This window comes from Salmo salar, chromosome 10 (assembly GCF_965601325.2).
Source record: "Salmo salar chromosome 10, fSalSal1, whole genome shotgun sequence".
In the NCBI taxonomy this organism is placed as follows: domain Eukaryota; kingdom Metazoa; phylum Chordata; class Actinopteri; order Salmoniformes; family Salmonidae; genus Salmo; species Salmo salar.
The window spans coordinates 14,792,501-14,812,968 of NC_138300.1; the positions used below are offsets into that span (position 1 = coordinate 14,792,501).

Genomic DNA, 20,468 nt, shown 5'->3' on the forward strand with positions numbered 1-20,468 from the left:
GAGAGAGAGGGAGGGATGGAGAATGGGAGGGAGGGAGAGAGAGGGAGGGAGAGAGATGGAGAGGGGGAGGGATGGAGAGAGAGGGAGGGATGGTGAATGGGAGGGAGGGAGAGAGAGGGAGGGAGGGAGGGAGGGAGAGGGAGGGAGGGAGGGAGGGAGGGAGGGAGAGAGAGTGAGAGAGAGGGGGAGAGGCGGAGGGATGGAGAGAGAGGGAGGGATGGATGGAGAATGGGAGGGAGGGAGAGAGAGGGAGGGAGAGAGATGGAGAGGGGGAGGGATGGAGAGAGAGGGAGGGATGGAGAATGGGAGGGAGGGAGAGAGATGGAGAGGGGGAGGGATGGAGAGAGAGGGAGGGATGGAGAATGGGAGGGAGGGAGAGAGAGGGAGGGAGGGAGGGAGAGGGAGAGAGTGCGATAGGGGAGAGAGGGAGGAGAAAGCGCAATAGTGCATGTGTCATCACAACGCAGCATCCAGCAAAACATCTCTACCAATAAGTACAAAAAATAAGCAACACCGTCCCGTGTAGTCATTCCATAACCCACCCCCCCAAAAAAAGCCACTGTAATTTCCAAAATTCCATCCCCTCTTCATCCTCCCTCCCATCCTAATCCAAAGTGGCTTGGGCGGGTTTATTTACGAGGCGGGCAGTAAAGCGGCGGGTACATTTGCATGGCTAATAGTGGGGGCCACAGAAGTAATTTGTGAGAGAGCTAACCTGGGCACCGGGCTGCAGTAACTCAGCCTATAGCTCTGGTCTGGAGAGGAAGAAAGAGAGGGATGGAAGGAGAGGGGGAGAGTAGGGATAGAGGAAAGGAAGGGGGATAGAAGGAGAGGAAAGTAGGAGAGTGATAGTGGGAAAGAAAGAGGGATAGCGAAAGAAAGGTGTACAGAGAGAAAGAACCTGGTCCTAAAGCGAGGGCCCTTCCTTTGGAATCAGTGGGATGGAGGGATGACAAAGAGAGAGAGGAAGAATAAAGGGAGAGAGGAGGAAAATGACCAGCACTGCAGTCTGTCTGACTGGAATGGAAATCAATCATAAAGGTAATCCGCAGTCTCTACCTCTTAAGGGCTTTATCAAGTGCTTTCTGCCTCCTGAAGGATTCCAAATGAAACCTGTAGCTATCAGGCCTGCATTGATCTCTCTCTCGCTCTCCCTCTCTCTGACGGAGCCTGCCTCTCTCTCTCCTCTCTCTTTTCTCTCGTTCTCTGATAGGGTGGGAGAGAAGGGAGAACGGCTCTATCTGTCAGACTACCTTGGTTGTACCTCGCCGGTGCAGAAAGAAAGTTTAACATTAGTGAAATGTTTCAATCAGCTCAATCTACTCCTTAGCCACTTTAGTGCAACGGAATGCGTCTCAGACGGTAGGTGTGTGTGTGGGAGAGAGAGACAAAGGCAAGCACACAAACTAGTGTACACTAGTGCCGCGACAAGGTGGTGCTGCTGTACAATTGGCCCATCTGTTTGCTAGCCTCTCTATTTATCCCTCCCTCTCTCCCTCCCCTCTCGCTCTCCAGTGTGGTCCACTACCAAAGAGGCTGCCATTTCCTCCCCATGCCCCCCTCACCTCCCTGGTCTTCCCCCTCCTAACCCCCTCCCCCAGTCCAGCCAGACACCGGGGATCTAAACCTCCACAAAAGCTGTGAGGGCTGCCTTTAAAAAAAAAAAAGAGAAGAGGGAGAAAGGAGAAGAAGAAAAAAAAACTCTCCTTTGTTCGAGCGGATTTTCAAATTGAAGCATTTGACAACAAAGGCAGCAATCAACTTCAAACCCGGACATCCGCCCAGCAACTAGAGAGCCCCCGAGCCTCTCCTCCCTCCATCCCTCCTCCTCCTCTCCTTTCCATCGCTTTATTGACGGAGAGTGTAATGGCATGATGGGATGAGCGAACGGCTACAGAGGGAGGAGATGCGAGGGAAAAGGAGAGAGCGAGAGAGAGAGAGGCCCTGACAGGACTTGAGTTTTTCTGCTTGGTCAGCGCTGCTGTGTTTTCTCTCTGTTGCTGCCCTGCAGACCTGCTCCTGGACTTAACACACACACACACTCCCCCCCCCACACCACACACACACACACACAGTGAGCTACCGCTGTACTACTGGTACTGGGAACTGCCTTCAGAAATTATTCATACCCCCATTACTTACTCCACATTTGTCATGTTACAGCCTGAATTCGTCCCATAATGACAGCGACAAACATGTTTATAGGATTTTTTTTTTTTCATTGAAAATGAAATACAGAAACATCTCTTTTACATAAGCATTGACACCCCATGGCAGAACCCCCTTTGGTAGTGATTACAGCTGTGAGTTTTCTGGGTAAGTCTCTAAGAGCTTTACATACCTGGATTGTACAATATTAGCACATTATCATGTTTAAAATTCTTCAAGCTCTGTCAAATTGGTTGTTGATCATTGCTCGAAAGCCATTTTCAAGTCTTGCCATAGATTTTCAAACCGATTTAAGTCAAAACTGTAACTAGGCCACTCAGGAACATTCAATGTAGTCTTGGTAAGCAACTCCAGTGTATATTTGGCTTTGTATTTTTTGGTTATTGTCCTGGTGAAAGGTGAATTTATCTCCCAGTGTTTGTTGGAAATCAGACTGAACCAGGTTTTCCTCTAGGATTTAGCCTGTGCTTAGCTCGATTCCGTTTATTTTTATCCTAAAAAGACTCCCTAGTCCTTGCCAATGACAAGCATACCCATAACATGATGCAGCCACCACCATGCTTGAAAATATGAGTGGTACTGTAATCAGTGATGTGTTGTGTTTGCCCCAAACGTAACGTTTTATATTTATAACGAAGTTAATTTCTTTTTTTTTTTTTTTACAGTTTTACTTTAGTGCCTTATTGCAAACAGGATACATGTTTTGGAATCTTTTTTATTCTGTACAGACTTCCTTCTTTTCACTCTGTCATTTAGGTTAGTACATGTATTGTGGAGTAACTACAATGTTGTTGATCCATCCTCAGTTTTCTCCTATCACAGCCATTAAACTCTGTAACTGTTTTAAAGTCACCATTGGCCTCATGGTGAAATCCCTGAACGCTTTTCTTCCTTTACGGCAACTGAGTTAGAAAGGACGCCTGTATCTTTGTAGTGACTGGGTGTATTGATACACCATCCAAAGTGTAATTAATAACTTCACCATGCTCAAAGGGATAATCGATGTCTGCTTCTTCTTTTAACCCATCTGCCAATGGCTGCCCTTATTTGCGAGGCATCGGAAAACCTCCCTGGTCTATGTGGTTAAATCTGTGTTTGAAATTGTATATGTGGGGCACAGAGATGAGGTAGTCATTCCAAAATCATGTTAAACACTATTATTGAACACAGAGAGTCCATTGCAACTTATTGTTAAGCACATTTTTCCTCCTGAACTTATTTGGGCTCACCATGACAAAGGGGTTGAATACTTACTGACAGAAGACATTTCACCTTTTCATTTTTTGATTAATTTGGAAACATTTCCAAAAACATCATTCCACTTGGACATTATGGGGTATTGTTTTGTAGGCCAGTGAATACCTTCTGAAGGCACTGTATATTTTAACACCCGTATTGAGTGCTGCTACTGTGGCACAGCCACCAGAGCCATACCAGCTGCACTGCTTAACCCCATACACCACTCTGCAAGTGCCAGTACCGCCAGTGGCTGTGTGTGGCGCCCAGATGGCACTGCCCACTGGCACAGGAGCCGGTCGGGGCATGGTGATGCTGTTGGGGTTGGCAAGGCTGGCACACCGTGTGGTGGATGAAGGGTGTGTGATGTGTGTGTGCATTAAGTATCCCCAGAGGTGGTGCCAGGGAGTGCCAGGGGGCAGACAGGGTGGCTGAGGGTGAAGGGGGGATGGATAGAAGGATGGCAGGATGGAGGAAAGGCCTTGCCAGCCCTTCTCTCTTCCATTATTAATTCATTTGCTCACCCTGTTCTTCCCAGTCATCTGGTCTCTGGGTGTCCATGCCAAGGCCCCATTGTGTGTGTGTGTGTGTGTGTGTTGGAGGGATCCCAGGTGGGCATGCCCCTTGAAATGGGTGCTGTTTGCCAATCTAATACTAGCACGATGCCAACTAGTTTTTAGATAGAGTGTGTGTGAGTGTACTCGTGTGTATTCATGTGCCTGAGAATACGTGTGTTTGTGTGTGTGTCTATGGTGGGCCTCTATTAGCAGATGATCTGGAGGTGGACACCATTGGTCGAGGTGTGTGTTGCCCTGGGGCCGGATTCACAAAACATTACTCACGAAAAAAACTTAAGAAGCTGCTTAGGACAAAAAAAAGAACAAGTTCATAAGATGGTTCGTAAATGCAATTCCTCAAAATGTTCTTAGGAATTCATAGTTTTCTTAGGAACTTCGTAAATATCTTCTTATGTGTCTGTGGTGGTGCAAGAAAACGTTCAAAAAGTATCCATTCGTCTCAAGAAATCCTAAAGCATAATTTTCAAGAATCCCATTTCTTCTTAACTTTTTTCTTAGGAAGAAACTTAGGAAAAACCTTAAGAACATTTCCAATAACTTTTTTGAGGATTAGCAACTTTGCTTAACTTCCTTCTTAAGTCTATAGCTAAGGAAAAAATGGCAGTTAAGAAGAAATTTCTTCTTAAGAAGGTTTTGTGAATCTGGCCCCAGGTGTCTATGTGGTGCCTCCTGGCACTGTCTTGACAGGATGCCCTGGTCAAACTGGCACCGTCTCGACAGGGTGCCCTGGTCAAAGTGGCACCGTCTCGACAGGGTGCCCTGGTCAAACTGGCACCGTCTCTACAGGGTGCCCTGGTCAAACTGGCACCGTCTCGACAGGGTGCCCTGGTCAAAGTGGCACCGTCTCGACAGGGTGCCCTGGTCAAAGTGGCACCGTCTCGACAGGGTGCCCTGGTCAAAGTGGCACCGTCTCGACAGGGTGCCCTGGTCAAACTGGCACCGTCTCGACAGGGTGCCCTGGTCAAACTGGCACCGTCTCGACAGGGTGCCATAAAGCCATGACTATGTGGCATGACAAAGTAGTGATACCACATTTGATTGGGAATGTCTAGAAGGACCAGTGAACTAGAACAGAGGAAAACTGTCTCAGAAGAGACGGATAGAATGTACGAGACAAAGATAGGTAAGGGAGGAGAGAGAGAAAAAGGGAGGCATGGAAAGGAAAGGGCGGTACCCAATCTCCCAAATTACCCGGGCCTGGTATTGAACAGGCCAATTACAATTCCGCCCAAGTCACGACTACCAAAATAAATTAAAAAACGATGTAGCTGTAACCGCTAACTTTATGAAGACTTTCATTTCGCTCTCTCTCCCCTCCCTCCCTCCCTCTCCCTCCCCCTCGTTTTTTTTGTGTGGTGCTTTAATAGGATATTGATCGACAGAAGCAGATTCGATTGGGCCCTGCCACTGAATTGTGTAATGGGTGCACAAAGCCAAGGTCACACTGCCATATAGACGGGGGGGGGGGGGCCCATTCAATACCATGAACGACCTCTCATCTTCTGCACTGTGCACAAGTCAACCCCCCCGCCTGGTTCCACGCACACACACACCACACACACACACACACACACAACCACACAACACACACACACACACACACACTAGCTCGGAGCATCGTAATGTCGACCTTACGTGCACCTCCACACTTTCACTGGGATTACGCTAAAGTGCATCAGCTTTTTGATGCCAACTGTTCCCCCCCAAAAAAAGGAAAAACACACACACTCGCTCAGGAAGTGTGTGTGTGTGTGTGTGTGTGTGTGTGTGTGTGTGGTGTGTGTGTGTGTGTGTGTGTGTGTGTGTGTGTGTGTGTCCACCAAAGTCATGGCCGTGCATACTGTCCAGCACTCTATCTGGCCATATAGAGCAATCCCCTTAGAGACCCCTCGACCCCCACCCACACAGATACAGCTTTGCTGACTGGGTAGATATGGACACTTTGGGCCAGTGGCTATTTAAGGGAAGACCAGGCACTCTTCGGCAAACCACGGGTGCTGTGAATGTTTTGGGGGGGGGGGGGGGGGGATGTTAGGACAATGTGTTGCATTCTGTGATCGTCTTCTAGAAGGAGAGAACCTGGAGTGCACTCGTACGGACCTTGTCAGGAGGCAGGAGTCTCCTGTAGCTACAAGTTGTGCAGGGTTTTGTTCCAGCCCAGTAGGTCTGTCTCATGTGCACTGTGTCTGTGTCTGTATATTAAAGGTTGACAGTATTCTTTGCCAGACCTGCTGATTGGCAAAGGCATTTTATTTGATATATCCAACACAACACTTCATTTCATACTTGATTTATTATGTATTGGCATTTAGAAGAAAAAAACTTTCTGGACTGTTAGCTTTAAGGGCCACACACAGTCAGTCAGATGTACAGTAGCTAAGTGAATAAAGCTCCCTTGTGGCTATGTTGTGGCTGGAAGAGAGAGAGAGAGAGAGAGAGATAGAGCGTGGTAGAGACAGAGACAGAGAGAGAGAGAGAGAGGGAGAGGGATAGCGAGATACAGCGAAAGAGAGAGAAAGTTTGTGAGAGAGAGAGAGAGAGAGAGAGCGAGAGAGAGAAAGAGAAAGAAATCTTCCAGAAAACATATGCCACCCGGTAACTTCCTTTCTTCTACCTAGCCCCCCCCCCCCCACCCCGTGTCACAGATGTTGGGATAAAAGCCCAGCTCTTCATAGAGCCTGAGCCATTATGCATATTCCTTAATCTTGTTAACCATCACATGCCAGGACTTCTGATGCGGGGGGCCGCACTGTGCCTGCGCTAATCAGACTAATATCACAAGCTAGTGATACACATACACCCCCTCACACACACACCCCCTCACACACACACACACACACACACACACACACACACACACACACACACACACACACACACACACACACACACACACACACACACACACACACACACACACACACACACACACACACACACACACACACACACACCTCAATAGAACACAACCTATTGTACACTCAGGATTAAGAGATCCTTTTGGTTTCGTCCCAAACAGACACACACAACTCCCCAATAAACGACTGTCTACACACTCTACTTTCACGATGGGTCTGCCCTGCCCTACCCTGTCCTCTGCCAACACAATGGAGGCATCTGGAGAGGGCCAAGACCTGGGAGCCAGCTCTGTGAGACTGAGAAGGGGGAGTAGGGGTTCGTGTGTGTGTGTGTGTGTGCCTATGTGTGTGTGTAGGTTAAAATCCTAGTGGAGGGGGGGATTCACACAGTGGGCCGGCTGCCCAGGTCCGCCCTGTCTGGATCCCCTTGGCGTCCCTGTCTCCCCTCCAACTCCCCCGTCTCACCTCCCCCTGCATCTCCCTGACCATCCCCACTATGGCTGGTCCTAGGTGTGGTGCAGCCCAGCCCAGTATTGGGTCACGACAGTGTGTGTGTGTGTGTGTGTGTGTGGGGTGGTCATCAATGCACCTTTGATCAAAAGGGGCTCCAGTCGGAGTGCTGACAGGCACTTTCAATGGGCTATTGTTAGCAGGGGCTATCGACAGGGCCGTATGGATTGTTCTGCACTCTGTCACTCTCCCCCCTCCATCCATCCATCCCTCCCTCCCTCGCTCTCTATCCCCCCTCTCTCTACCGCCCCGTGTTGCGCGTAGACGGCACTTTTTAAAGGTCACGTTTTTCCCCCTCCCCTCCCGCTCTGCCTCTCCTCCCATCTCTTCCTTTTGTCTTTCCCGTCTCCTCCTCCTTAACCGGCGACGAAGATGGCTCAGTACTCTGGCTCGCCACGTCCCTCACCTCTTTCTCACCCCTTCACTTTCCCGTGCCCCATTCTTCTTCCCCTAGAGGGCTTTTACATGCAGGTCCTACAGAGTCACCCAGTCACCCTCCAACCTGACACACCAGCCGATCATTACGTAGGGCTTCTTGTCAGGTCTTGGGGACCAGCTATGATGCCACATTCAGCAGATGGGTGCTTTTAGTTCACTTCCAGCCTTACCAGAAATAAAAGTAACTTCAGGGCGTGTATTGCATCGGCTCAGGGTAGGAGCGCTGATCTAGGATCAGGTCCCCCCTGTGTCTTATTCCTTATGATCTAAAAGGCAACTGGTCCTATCAGTCCTTCGGGATCTTAGCTGATCTGGCTCTTTGCTTTTAGCTGACTGTCTGATTTGGGAGAGATTTGGGGTTTGCTCTTAGTTCATTAAGAGAGTGGGGGGGGTCCTGATAAATTGCATTAGTGGGGCGGACCATATCGATGGCAGATCTGCAATCAAATCCCAGCCTGCAGGGCTCTCTTTGTGGAGGGGGGGAGAGAGAGGGAGAATGGAAGAGAGAGAGAGAGAGGGAGAGAGGGAAAGAAAGAGAGAGAGAGGAGAGAGAGAGAGCGGGAGAGGGAAAGAGAGAGAGGGAGAGAAAGAGAGAGGAGAGAAAGAGAGAGAAAGAGAGGGAGGGAAAGCGAGAGAGAGGGAGGGGGAGAGGGAAAGAGAGAGAGAGGGAGGGGGAGAGGGAAAGAGAGAGAGAGGGAGGGGGGGATGGAAAGAGAGAGAGAGGGAGGGAGGGTCAGGGAGAGAAAAAGAGATAGAGATTAAAATAAGAAGAAGGAGAAACTTACTCTGTGAGACTCGCACGAGTTCAGCAACACTGAAGACCCCCGATGTGACGAAGCTGTCCTGGAAGCCAAGATGTCCTGAGAGAGAGAGAGAGAGAGAGAGAGAGAGAGAGAGAGAGAGAGAGAGAGAGAGAGAGAGAGAGAGAGAGAGAGAGAGAGAGAGAGAGAGAGAGAGAGAGAGAGAGAGAGAGAGAGAGAGAGAGAGAGAGAGAGAGAGAGAGAGAGAGAGAGAGAGAGAGATAGAAAAGCACAAGGTGATGTTATTGCCAACAGAGGGATCAGAACATGAAAGAGGAGACATGGTACAAGGGAAGAGGTACAGGATTCCGCATGTTTCTTTTCAAAAACACCATGACATTCTCTCCTGTTACGCAACACACATGCACAAACACACCCACCTTTCCATGTCCCGGTGGAAAGAGAGGCAGTGTGGGGGAGGAGGGTGTGTTTAGGGTAACCCAGAGGGCAGGGCACATCTGGGGCCTCTGTCCCCATGGGTGTGTGTTTGCCTCTCCCAACACTACAGCAGGGGGCTCCAGGAGGGCCCCTAATCAAACTACTGGGGCATGTCTCGAGTCGATACTACACAAATTTGAGTGTCAAACTAAATCCCATCCCCGCCCATCTTTCCAAGACTTTTTCCAAAACTTTGGACATGCTTTCCTACACTTTCCCCCTCACAACTCATCTTCATTGTCCAGAACTGTGTCCCAGACAGCACCCAATAGCATTATAGCGCACTGTGTTGGACCAGGGCCCATAATACTCCGCTCAAACGTAGTACACTATTAAGGGAATTAGGTGCACCCCCCCATACAGGGCAGAGTGTTGGCGCGGAGACTGGTAGACACTCTGGTTAGTGGCTGAGGAGACCTGCAGCATGTGGTCCACTAGATTCATACATAAAGAAGGTAACTGACAGAGAGAGTAGAGGGTGGGGGGGGGGGGGGGTTAGAGGCAGAGAGATAGATAGATATTAAGAGGCAGGGAGAGAGGTAGACAGAAAGAGAGCCTCTTGCGTGAGAGAGCGATAATATATACGGCTCATTGCGAGCCAAACTGCTGACATTAGCTGAAAGTCTGTGGACCCACAGAACACTCCTGCACAGACGCCCCTGAGACCGAACGGGGGACAGAGAAACAGAGAGGGAAAGAGAGGGAGTGGGATGGAGAAAGAGAGGAATAAACAGGACAAGGGAAAAGAAAAACGAGGAGAGAAATGGTGTGCTGGAGAAACAGTGCGAATGTGACAGACTGGGAAAGAGAGAGAACGTGAAAACAAGAGAAAGAAGGAAAATGAGAACGTGAAAATTCAGAGAGAGAGAGAGAGACAGACAGAGAGAGATGGAAATTATGTGTAGGAGATTTGAGAGAGAGCAGGAGGGAGACAAAGTTTGAAAAGGAGTGTGTGCGCGCATGCTAGTGAGTGAGCGTTAAGTTAAATAGTGTGTGTACAGTATATATATATATATATATACACACATACATATATACATGTGTGTGTCGTAGAGAAGTCAAAGTTTCCATGCAGCTTTATATACGGTGAAACAACAATTACACAAAGCGTGTGTGTGCGTGTGTGTGTTTGAGCATGCACATGTGTCTGTCTGCCCGTCCGTCTGTGCAGAGAGCATAACACAGCCCCACTGTGGGATTGTAGGACACAGTGGCATAGCATAGCATAGCATAGCATAGCATAGCATAGCATAGCATAGCCGCAGCGCACTAGCTTGAGCTGCCGGTACAGGGAGCTGGAAGGTATATATGCACTCGGCAGCCCGGGTTCAACAAGGGCATTTCCATGAGTGAGCGCCTCGTATAGGGAGACAGGGGGGAGGAGGAGGGGGCAGGGCTTCTATATCTCAACAAGGATAATCACTCCCAGCTGTGTCCACTGAGACAGAGAGAGGGGGGGCTGAGAAAGAGAGTTAGAGAGAGGGCAGAAGAGGGAGAAAGCGGGGAAAGAGAGAGAAATAAAAGAAAGAGAGGAGGGTAGGACGAGCCAGAGGTTCGGCTTTCATAAGAGCTGGGAGACCTAACCTCCCCTCCGACAGGCGAGAGAGACCAAAAAAACTCAGCTCAACAGCATGGGAGGGAGGAAAAAAGGTTGAGGCCCAAGTTCAACTGAGTTAGGGGAGAGAAAACGTGTCCCTACCAAACAACAAGTCAGAGAAAACTTTTGACATATCAACAAGTGCTTTACTGTTGCTAAAATGTGTGTGTGTGTATTGTTGCTAAAACGTGTGTGTGTATTTTATTTCTAAAACGTGTATGTGTGTTGTTGCCAAAACGTGTGTGTGTGTGTTGCTGCTAAAACGTGTGTGTGTGTTGCTGCTAAAACGTGTGTGTTGCTGCTAAAACGTGTGTGTTGCTGCTAAAACGTGTGTGTTGCTGCTAAAACGTGTGTGTTGCTGCTAAAACGTGTGTGTGTGTTGCTGCTAAAACGTGTGTGTGTGTTGCTGCTAAAACGAGTGTGTGTGTGTTGCTGCTAAAACGTGTGTGTGTGTTGCTGCTAAAACGTGTGTGTGTGTTGCTGCTAAATCGTGTGTGTGTGTTGTTGCTAAAATGTGTTTGTTGCTGCTAAAACGTGTGTGTCTGTGTTGTTGCTAAAACGTGTGTGTTGTTGCTAAAACGTGTGTGTTGCTGCTAAAACGTGTGTGTTGCTGCTAAAACGTGTGTGTTGCTGCTAAAACGTGTGTGTGTGTTGCTGCTAAAACGTGTGTGTGTGTTGCTGCTAAAACGTGTGTGTGTGTTGCTGCTAAAACGTGTGTGTGTGTTGCTGCTAAATCGTGTGTGTGTGTTGCTGCTAAATCGTGTGTGTGTGTTGTTGCTAAAATGTGTGTGTTGCTGCTAAAACGTGTGTGTCTGTGTTGTTGCTAAAACGTGTGTGTGTGTGTTGTTGCTAAAACGTGTGTGTGTGTGTTGCTGCTAAAACGTGTGTGTGTGTGTGTGTGTGTTGTTGCTAAAACGTGTGTGTGTGTGTGTTGTTGCTAAAACGTGTGTGTGTGTGTGTGTTGTTGCTAAAACGTGTGTGTGTGTTGTTGCTAAAACGTGTGTGTGTGTGTGTGTGTTGCTAAAACGTGTGTGTGTGTGTGTTGTTTCTAAAACGTGTGTGTGTGTGTGTTGTTTCTAAAACGTGTGTGTGTGTGTTGTTTCTAAAACGTGTGTGTGTGTGTTGTTTCTAAAACGTGTGTGTGTGTGTATTGTTTCTAAAACATGTGTGTGTGTGTGTGTGTGTGTGTGTTGTTGCTAAAGCGTGTGCTTGTGTGTATTGTTTCCAAAACGTGTGTGTGTGTGTGTGTGTGTGTGTGTGTGTATTGTTTCTAAAACGTGTGTGTGTGTGTGTATTGTTTCTAAAACATGTGTGTCTGTGTTGTTGCTAAAACGTGTGTGTGTATTGTTTCTAAAACGTGTGTGTGTGTATTGTTTCTAAAACGTGTGTGTGTGTGTGTGTGTGTTGCTAAAACGTGAATGTGTGTGTGTTGCTGCTAAAACGTGTGTGTGTGTGTGTGTGTGTGTGTGTGTTGTTGCTAAAACGTGTGTGTGTGTGTGTGTGTGTTGTTGCTAAAACGTGTGTGTGTGTGTGTGTTGTTGCTAAAACGTGTGTGTGTGTGTTGTTGCTAAAACGTGTGTGTGTGTTGTTGCTAAAACGTGTGTGTGTGTGTGTTGTTGCTAAAACGTGTGTGTGTGTGTGTTGTTGCTAAAACGTGTGTGTGTGTGTTGTTTCTAAAACGTGTGTGTGTGTGTTGCTAAAACGTATGTGTGTGTGTTGTTTCTAAAACGTGTGTGTGTGTATTGTTTCTAAAACATGTGTGTGTGTGTATTGTTTCTAAAACGTGTGTGTGTGTATTGTTTCCAAAACGTGTGTGTGTGTGTGTGTGTGTATTGTTTCATTTTTGTGCAGCAGTAGAGGGTGTAAAGGCGAGGATATCCTCTGGTCTTATCTCATGGCCTGTGGATTGTACAACAAGCCTCTTGTCCTCGAAAGACACCAGTCAAGCTTTGTCAAACAGCACGTAGCACCCGGACCCACAGGTCAAGGTTAACCAGGAAAAACCACACACACACACACTTTCTCAGTCACACACTCGCGCAGACACACAAACATTTGCAAACACATATTTGAACACACACACACACACACTTTCCCCTCACAGTCACACAGTGTGTTTTCCTGTGCTGACGACAGAGACGAGGGGAGGGGGCGAGACGAGGTGACGTTGTGTCAGAGAGCTGGGTGAGGAGGTGGGTGAGGAGGGGAAGAGGGGAGAGGTAAAGTGTGTGTGGAGTCAGCATTGTTGAAACCACAGCCTCTCTATTCTAACCGCCAGGGTCAAGTGCAGGATATGTCTAAGTTAGAGGACCAAAGCTGACGGTATAGTTACTCTGCCTATACAGGGCCTAGTACACCGACTGAGACTGGAGCGATGCAGAGCAACGTACAGCAGGACATTCAGCGTTTACCTTTAGGAGGCAGCCTGCGGCATTTTCTATGTCACACTAGTGTTGGGTGGAATTGATCTAGCGAGTGTAGGTGGTAGGGGCTAGGTGTGGGGGGGTTAGGGATCCATTTGGGATTCGGCAGTGGTGTGTTTAGGTCAGACGACTGTGTGACAAGGTAAAGTGTTTATTCTAGATGGGTTGGGCAAGGTGGTTGGTCTCTGCGAGAGAAATAAACGTTGGGGTATGTTAGGTTGAGACATCGTGTTGGAGCTATTGGGTTGAGATGACCTGTCTGTTAGGTTGAGGTAACTTTTAGGAAGTGTGTGTCTGTGTGTGTGTGCGTGTGTGTGTGTGTGTTGGAGGGATTATTCCCTCGGCTGAGTACCCACACATGCACAACTCATCTCGACCCGGCGCTACAGCCAGCCAGCCAGCAGATGGACTTTGGCTCCCTCCCAAAAAAAGAAAACATTAAATCAAATAAATAAAACTAAAATATCACACAGGCATTATGGGAGGTGATGTTGGATATCCGCACGAGAGGCACATGCAAGATGGAGCGACCTTCAGTTCATCCACAGGGGAGGGAAAAAAAGAGAGAGAGAGAGCAGATGAGGGGATGACATCAGCTACATATGGGCCAGGGGGTGAGACGAGGAGGGGAGGCGAGAGGGAGGGGGGAGAGGAGGAGAGAGGGAGGGGGGGAGAGGAGGAGAGAGGGAGAAGAGGAGCGGAGGAGAGAGGAAGGGGGGAATAAACAAGCTCCTCATCTGTCTGTCTGTGTTAATTGCTATAAAAAGTCCCAAACACAAACACAGGGTGAGGCGGTGTCACGCGCAAATATGTCCCTCTCCCTATACTAAGTACCACTCCCAGCTACCTGGGGAGTGGGAAAGACAGTTGTTGTAAGGCAACGGCGTGTTGGCAGGGACAGTCTTAAGACATGGTCATGTTATAAAAGCAACACTAGACACTTATGAGCGAGATGGTCGACCCTCCCGTAGGTCCGAAACACCCCCCCAAACACACACTCTCCTCATGGCTACGTAATGGCCTCTCGTCTCCCCCTTGGCTTTCAGGTGCTAGATGTAATCGCCAGCTCCGAGCAGCCCAAGAGAATAGGGCTGGCTGGGCCACAACCACACTGCTTAGCGAAGGCAAAACATATGTCCGTGTGTGTGTCTGTGTGGTTGCGGCGGCGGGGGGGGGGGGGTGAAAAAATAAATCAACTCTTTCTCCCCGACAGCGTCCAGACAACTTTTGGCACGGATAATACAAAAAATCCAACTGGCAGAAAGTACTGTAGTTTAAAATCGTACAGGAAGGTTAAGTGAATGTGAATAGAAGTGCATTTACTTGGAATGGACCTGTGCGGGCACTTTGAAAAAGGCATCCTTCCCATTTGAGACTTAAAATAAGAAAAATGTCCCATTACCTGTTTCCACCTTTCAGTCATCGTTTTGTCAATAAAAAAATATTAAGACTTCCTTCCTCCCTTCAAGTGAACACTGCTCTGACGTGATTGGATACCGTAGGTCAAGGCAAGGACTCTACACACCACACGGCTTTGAGCAATCCAGTCGTGTTGAGATCAGTGATCACTTCAAGGAAGGAAGTATTTTCAAAGTACTGGCTCGGCGGGCACTAGTCGATGGTGTAATTTTACAGAAGGGCAGGAGTAGGAACGAAGACAGGTGAACTTACACACAGACACGCCTGTGTATTGGTCATTTTAGTAGCACGATTGCAGAAAAAGCACTTAATAAATCAAATGTGCTAGGATAGTACTAGTATACTACAGTAGTACTGCAGTAGTTCTATAGTAGTACGATGTTGTCATTAGACTCTTACCGTTCTCAGGCTGGTCCTTGATATCAGACTCACTCTGCTGGTTGGGACTGTCTGACTGGCCATCTAGAGAGACAGAGAGAGAGACAGAGAGAGAGACAGAGAGACAGACAGAGAGACAGACAGAGAGACAGACAGAGAGACAGAGAGACAGAGAGAGACAGAGAGAGAGACAGAGAGAGAGACAGAGAGAGAGACAGAGAGACAGACAGAGAGACAGACAGAGAGACAGACAGAGAGACAGACAGAGAGACAGACAGAGAGACAGAGACAGAGAGACAGAGACAGAGAGAGAGAGAGAGAGAGAGAGAGAGAGAGAGAGAGAGAGAGAGAGAGAGAGAGAGAGAGATACTGTAAGGGACTGGAGCAAGGGTCTCACTACTTAACTTTCATAAAAGCCAAAATTGTACATTTTTAGTCGACAAGGAGATGTCATGGATATATACAAGGTAAGACAAGACAGCGAAACATAAAAGTCCATAAAAAGACGCGGATGGGGTAAGATTCTTTGGTCACAATACTCAATGAACACATAGGTCTCAATGCATTTGTCACCATAGTACTGTAACTGTGCATGTGAGTGCGGTCGGGGGATTGCCTACAGTCAGAGGGTTAACCCAACCCGCCGGGTGTGCTCTGTGTGAGTGTGTGTGTGTGTGTGAATGAGTGTGCTCAGGTGAAACCCTAGCCCCCGTGCCTCAAGCTCTGCGATCGATGCGGGCGTCTGTCCCCCCCCCCCGGCCTACGCATCGACTGCACACTGGCACAGCCTGAGCCACACTGTAGGAGACTGCAACCGTAGCTATAGACAGACTGACTGACTGACAGACAGACACAGGCCATGGGCTAAAGCTACTGTGGACTACTGGCTAGTCTGGTCTAGTGTGGTGGGTCGATGCCTCTCCTCCGCGGTGACATTGACTCTGCCTTCATCTCATAGTACTCTACTGTACTATCCAGCGTGTCAGCGTCTTTACTGTACTGACAGTGCACTACGCTGTCTGTGGGTGTTGTGTGGAAAGGTGCGGTGGTGTGGGGTGTCGGAATGTTTTTCTGGGGCTTAGACTGACATGTTTTCAGATGTGGTGTAGGTCAGAGGTGGGGAAGGAGTTGAGGAATTTGTGGTTGGGAAAGGAAAGGGGGGAATAAGGCTTTTGGAGAGAATGCCCAGTGCGAGGATGTCACACTGTTGGCAAAAACTCACTTATGGAAATTGGTCTGGCTGGAGAAACACTAAGAAGCCGATGCCTGCCGCAACAACTCCATCCACGGCTCATAAAACAGGGAAAACCCATACATTTTACGGGCAATTTTTCTGCCCCAGCGCAAGAACGTCTAACAGCGTCGTTAGCGGTGACAGCGACGACGAGGAAAGTGACGTGTAAAAAAAACGCAGTTCTTGGTGCCGAAAGAAGTTCACTCCTTATGTTTCGCCTCCCCTTTTAATGTTTTTTTTTTACTGCTGCCAAAATGGCAGAGGAACATAACCTCTGGATGATTTAGCTGCTGCTGGGTTGTATCGATCCGACGGGCTGCAGATAAAATTGTTGGGAGTGGGAGAAATATTACCCATCTCCACTCTGGGAGTCGGGACTGAAGAGAGCCAAGCAGAGAGACAGAGAGCTATGACTCAAGTCCTGCTAGGCTGATAGGACGACGTGCCTGGTATTGCTGTTACACATAGGCTGGAAGGCTGATTCACTGAAACTAGTCTGCTTGTGTTCTACTGAAATAGGTACAAGAGTTTTGCCAGAGTAGTGAAATAGTTGCATGAGGAGGTACTTGTCTTAAAAAGGCTGAGATAAAATCGAACCAGGACCATGGTTTTTTTGGCATAGTGTTTTATTCTCTCTCTCCGTCCGTAATGTTTTTCTGCTCTGTTGCTGGAGAGAGAAATGAGGCTGAGTGCGTTTTACACCAAATGTTTATCTCTAAAAACAAAGATTTTTCAGTGGCAAGTGTTACCAGACAAGCTGATTGACCCCTTTGATCTGTCGGAGAGAGTGCAAAAGGTCCATTTCCGAGGCAACCAACGACGCGGGGGAAACAAACAAAAAAACGTTCCGAACATACGTGACTGGAACGTCAAGAGGGGTAACGGGCAAAGAAAGGCGGCAAAAACGGCGAAGGGAGGACAGAGAGTCAAAAGTGTTGCTTGAAATACTAAAACAAAACAAAAAAGGAGAAAAGTTTTTGGCTGGTGGTCTCCCTCTACTCGCAAGACAAAGTAAACAATTTAGAGGGAACTTGTTTGCATTCTGCTCAGCGTTTGTGGTCTGCATCAACAACTTAAAACAAAGGCAATCTGGAGGCCCGCGGAACAAAACGTCCCCCCAGCAACCGAACAGAGGCGGCTGAAAGCGAGGTGGGGGTGGTTCGCCGGGGGCATGAGGCTAGTGGCTGGGTGCTGCTGGGTGTGGGTGGGGGAGGCACTTTCACACAGTCCACATCCCCCCCCCACCCTAGTCTACCCCGGCGCTCTCACGCGCCTTTCCCCCTCGCTAATTAAATATGCAAATGAGGCGTGAGACCCAGACTGTGTCTCACATCTGCATTTACCCCCTGTTGAGGGCCCTCAGAGCTGGGAGAAAGGGGGGACGAAAAATCTGGCCGATTAAAACAAAACAAAAAAAAAAAAAACACTAAACAACAAACAACGACCCCCCCCACCCCCCCCCCCCCCCCCCCACCCCGCCACAAACAAGACCTATTCACCCTGCCTCTATACAAGTCCCTTAACAAGTCGCTCTTTATCTTTCTCCCCCTCCGTCTGAAGGGAAGGAGGAGAGGACTAGAGCCAGGGGCCGTGTCTGGTATAGGGCTCTGACCACCTCCCACCCTTCACTACTACGTCTAAGGGCCCTGAAGGGGTGGGCACTTGATGGGGGGGGACCGGTGGGGTACAGAAAGTAAAGAAAGCCAAAAGACCCCCTCCCCACGCACCTCCTTTCCAGTCCAGACAGATGATGCACTACAGACCGTTCATTATGGTTACACCGTTATGAATATGCACTGTCATGGAATTTATCACCCCTCACTGGAGGCATTAATACATTGCAGGATTAGTGTCACAGCTCCTTCTACGGCAGGCCAATAACTTTCATACGACTAATTACCGGTCCGAGCTGTGTGAGGCTGTATTTTCACCATAGCAACCGATGGTTTTTACAACGGAGTCATGAGAGAGAGAGAGAGAAAAGCCGGGGTCGTATTCATTAGTGCACACCGTAGCAAAATGTTTTGTAACAGAAAACAAGCATTTCTTATTGGACACTTTCAGATTGTCCATCCGTGTTTCAGTCCGTTTGCTACCTAATGAATTCGACCTAGGGTCTAACTGTGGGTGCACACCGTTGGTTCTCTATACGGTCTTTAACACGACCTGGCTAGACCAGTAACACTCTTAACCACCGAGCTGGTAAACATTTACGAGCAGGCCCTCGTCTATTAAACAGACCAATGGGAGAGAGTAGATTACAGTAGAGTACGGTATACTACTACTAGAGTGGGAGTATATAGTGGTGTCTCGGGCCAGAAAGAGAGATGAGGAGAGCTGGGGGAATGTGTGTGTGTGTGTGTGTGGAATGTCTTGATGGCTGGTAGTTGAATTAGTGAACGAGTTGACACACTAATTCGATGGTTAGGGGACGGCCTCACGGCTGCATGTGTGCTGACTGCTCTACTGCTGCAGCTCTTTACCTCAGATACACACACTCCCAGGTCATCCCTCTGTCTCGTCCCTCCCTCTCCTATCTTTCTCAGCTTCACTCTAATCTCTTTCTGTCTGCGCTCTCTCCGTCTTCTTCCAGTTTTGTCTCTTTCCCTCTCTCCTTCGGCCTCTGTGTACCCTGTCTTTTTCCTCCCTCCGTCCCACAGTTCTCTCCCTCTCTTCAGTCTCCCCCTCGTTCGCTCGCCGTCTCCAGTCTGTCTTTCTTACCTTCTCCCCCCTCTCCCCCTCTGAGCCCTGGCTGAGAGGGGAACACCGCCTGGCCCGCTCCGCCCGCCCCAGCGGCCGCTTCATTATGCATGCGCCAAACCCTCTGTACCTCTCCCGGGTCCCTCTCCCTCCCGCCGGTCCGCTTTCCCACCAAGTGCTCGTGCTGTAATCCAATTGTGTGTTAAAACCCTGCTTTCTAAAGGCCCTTTTACACACTGAGCCCAGGAACACGCATGCCAATAAAAGAGGAGGCAGAAACTTCATTTAGAAATACAAACGGCCCTTTCTGTCCGCCATCAATGGAAGGTGAAGCCACAGGGATTGGCTTATTGTTTTCACAAGTATCGTCTCCTCTCGTCTCCCTCCCAAGCTTTTTCGCTTTTTCCCCTCCACCCCCTCTCGCCGAGTTGAGCGTCAAGCCCGGGCTTTGTTGAACGATTGCGGCGGATTCGCCAAAACCTTCAGATTTAATTTGGCATTCCTGTAAACCTCTCGCCCTCCATCCCTCCCTCCATCTCCCTGACACCCTCCCTTCCTCTGAATGAAATGGTACATGACCGGAGAGCCATTCCAGAACAATCCACCACCGGGACACTTGATGCGGGTTTTGTTATATCAACTGTAACACCGGTCCCAATCAACATGGAGATTAGTCGTGGGAAGTTTCAAGTAGCTACAGTACGTAAAAACGTAAGCGGCCATTTTCAATCGTTTCTCTGAAATCGGTCCCTTTCGGGATAAAACTGAAGGCACGCTGAGGCCCTTTCAGTGCACGGTGTCGGCACACAGACGCGACTCATATCTAGCCTGCGCCAGGGCAAAGTAGAAATAGGAGAGAGCATATAGGGAGAGCCTGCCCGAGTGAGCTTGTTTCTGTCTGCGTTCCCTGTGTCCAGTGTTTGGCTAACCTCGACCTTCATCCAGGCTCCCTACGTCACTCCATATTTAATAAGCTCAGTGTTTACATAGAACCCTTCTGCTTCTCATCTACAGCACAGCCTCAATCACACTCCTGTGCGTTGTGTGCGATTGCTAGCGTGTGTTTGATTGTACTGTATGTGTTATGTGTGTATACGTGTGCGTTTTTGCTGGTGGGTGTGTGCGCGTTATTTTCTGGGCTGAGGAAGAGGGACAAAAGAGTATAAAGTTACGGTGGCTGTGTTTACAGATCCCGTCTGTCCTTTCAATCTAGACAGCCGGGCGTTTGAGCGCGAGCGTGTGTGTGGAAATAAAAACACTGACCACCTTGGAGGAGGAGACGGAGTGCGGAAGAGGAACAAGGGCATAAAGGGTTCTGCTTTCCTGTCGGCCTGAAAACCGACCCTGAAAAAAATTATTAAAATAAATGGGTTGTTCGGTATGAAAAAAAAATCGCAAAAAAAAGGAGCTTTCTAATTGGACGAGTCCCAGGAGAACCTTCCCATTTCTAAAGGTTTCAAAACGTCTCTTTCCCATTGAACATTGCCCAGGCATCAAGAGCCAATTTTTGGTCTGTCAATACTGTACATACTCTACAAGACATAATAATAATAATAATGTCTTTAATTATTGTCTTATCCAATATCCTGAACGTCAATAAGTTATGTTTGTGCCGTAACGCCCCTTCCAAACCACTAAAGAACACTCTCCACTGTGTGTTACTGAGTGTGTGAAGGGCTGGTGAATTCTG

At 48.6% G+C, this 20,468-nt stretch overlaps 1 protein-coding gene across 13 annotated transcripts in view; it reads right to left on the bottom strand.

Annotated features, from left to right (window-relative positions):
- LOC106613561 (nuclear factor 1 A-type) overlaps positions 1–20,468 on the bottom strand; it is a 183,760-nt gene that overhangs the window by 42,758 nt on the left and 120,534 nt on the right. For all 13 annotated transcript variants that reach the window (XM_082956730.1, XM_082956733.1, XM_082956729.1 and 10 more), the window contains exons 3-4: positions 14,866–14,928; positions 8,575–8,649 (exon numbers count right to left, since the gene is read on the bottom strand). In XM_082956730.1, coding sequence (XP_082812856.1) covers positions 8,575–8,649; positions 14,866–14,928 — 138 coding nt within the window. The remainder of the gene's footprint in view (positions 1–8,574; positions 8,650–14,865; positions 14,929–20,468) is intronic.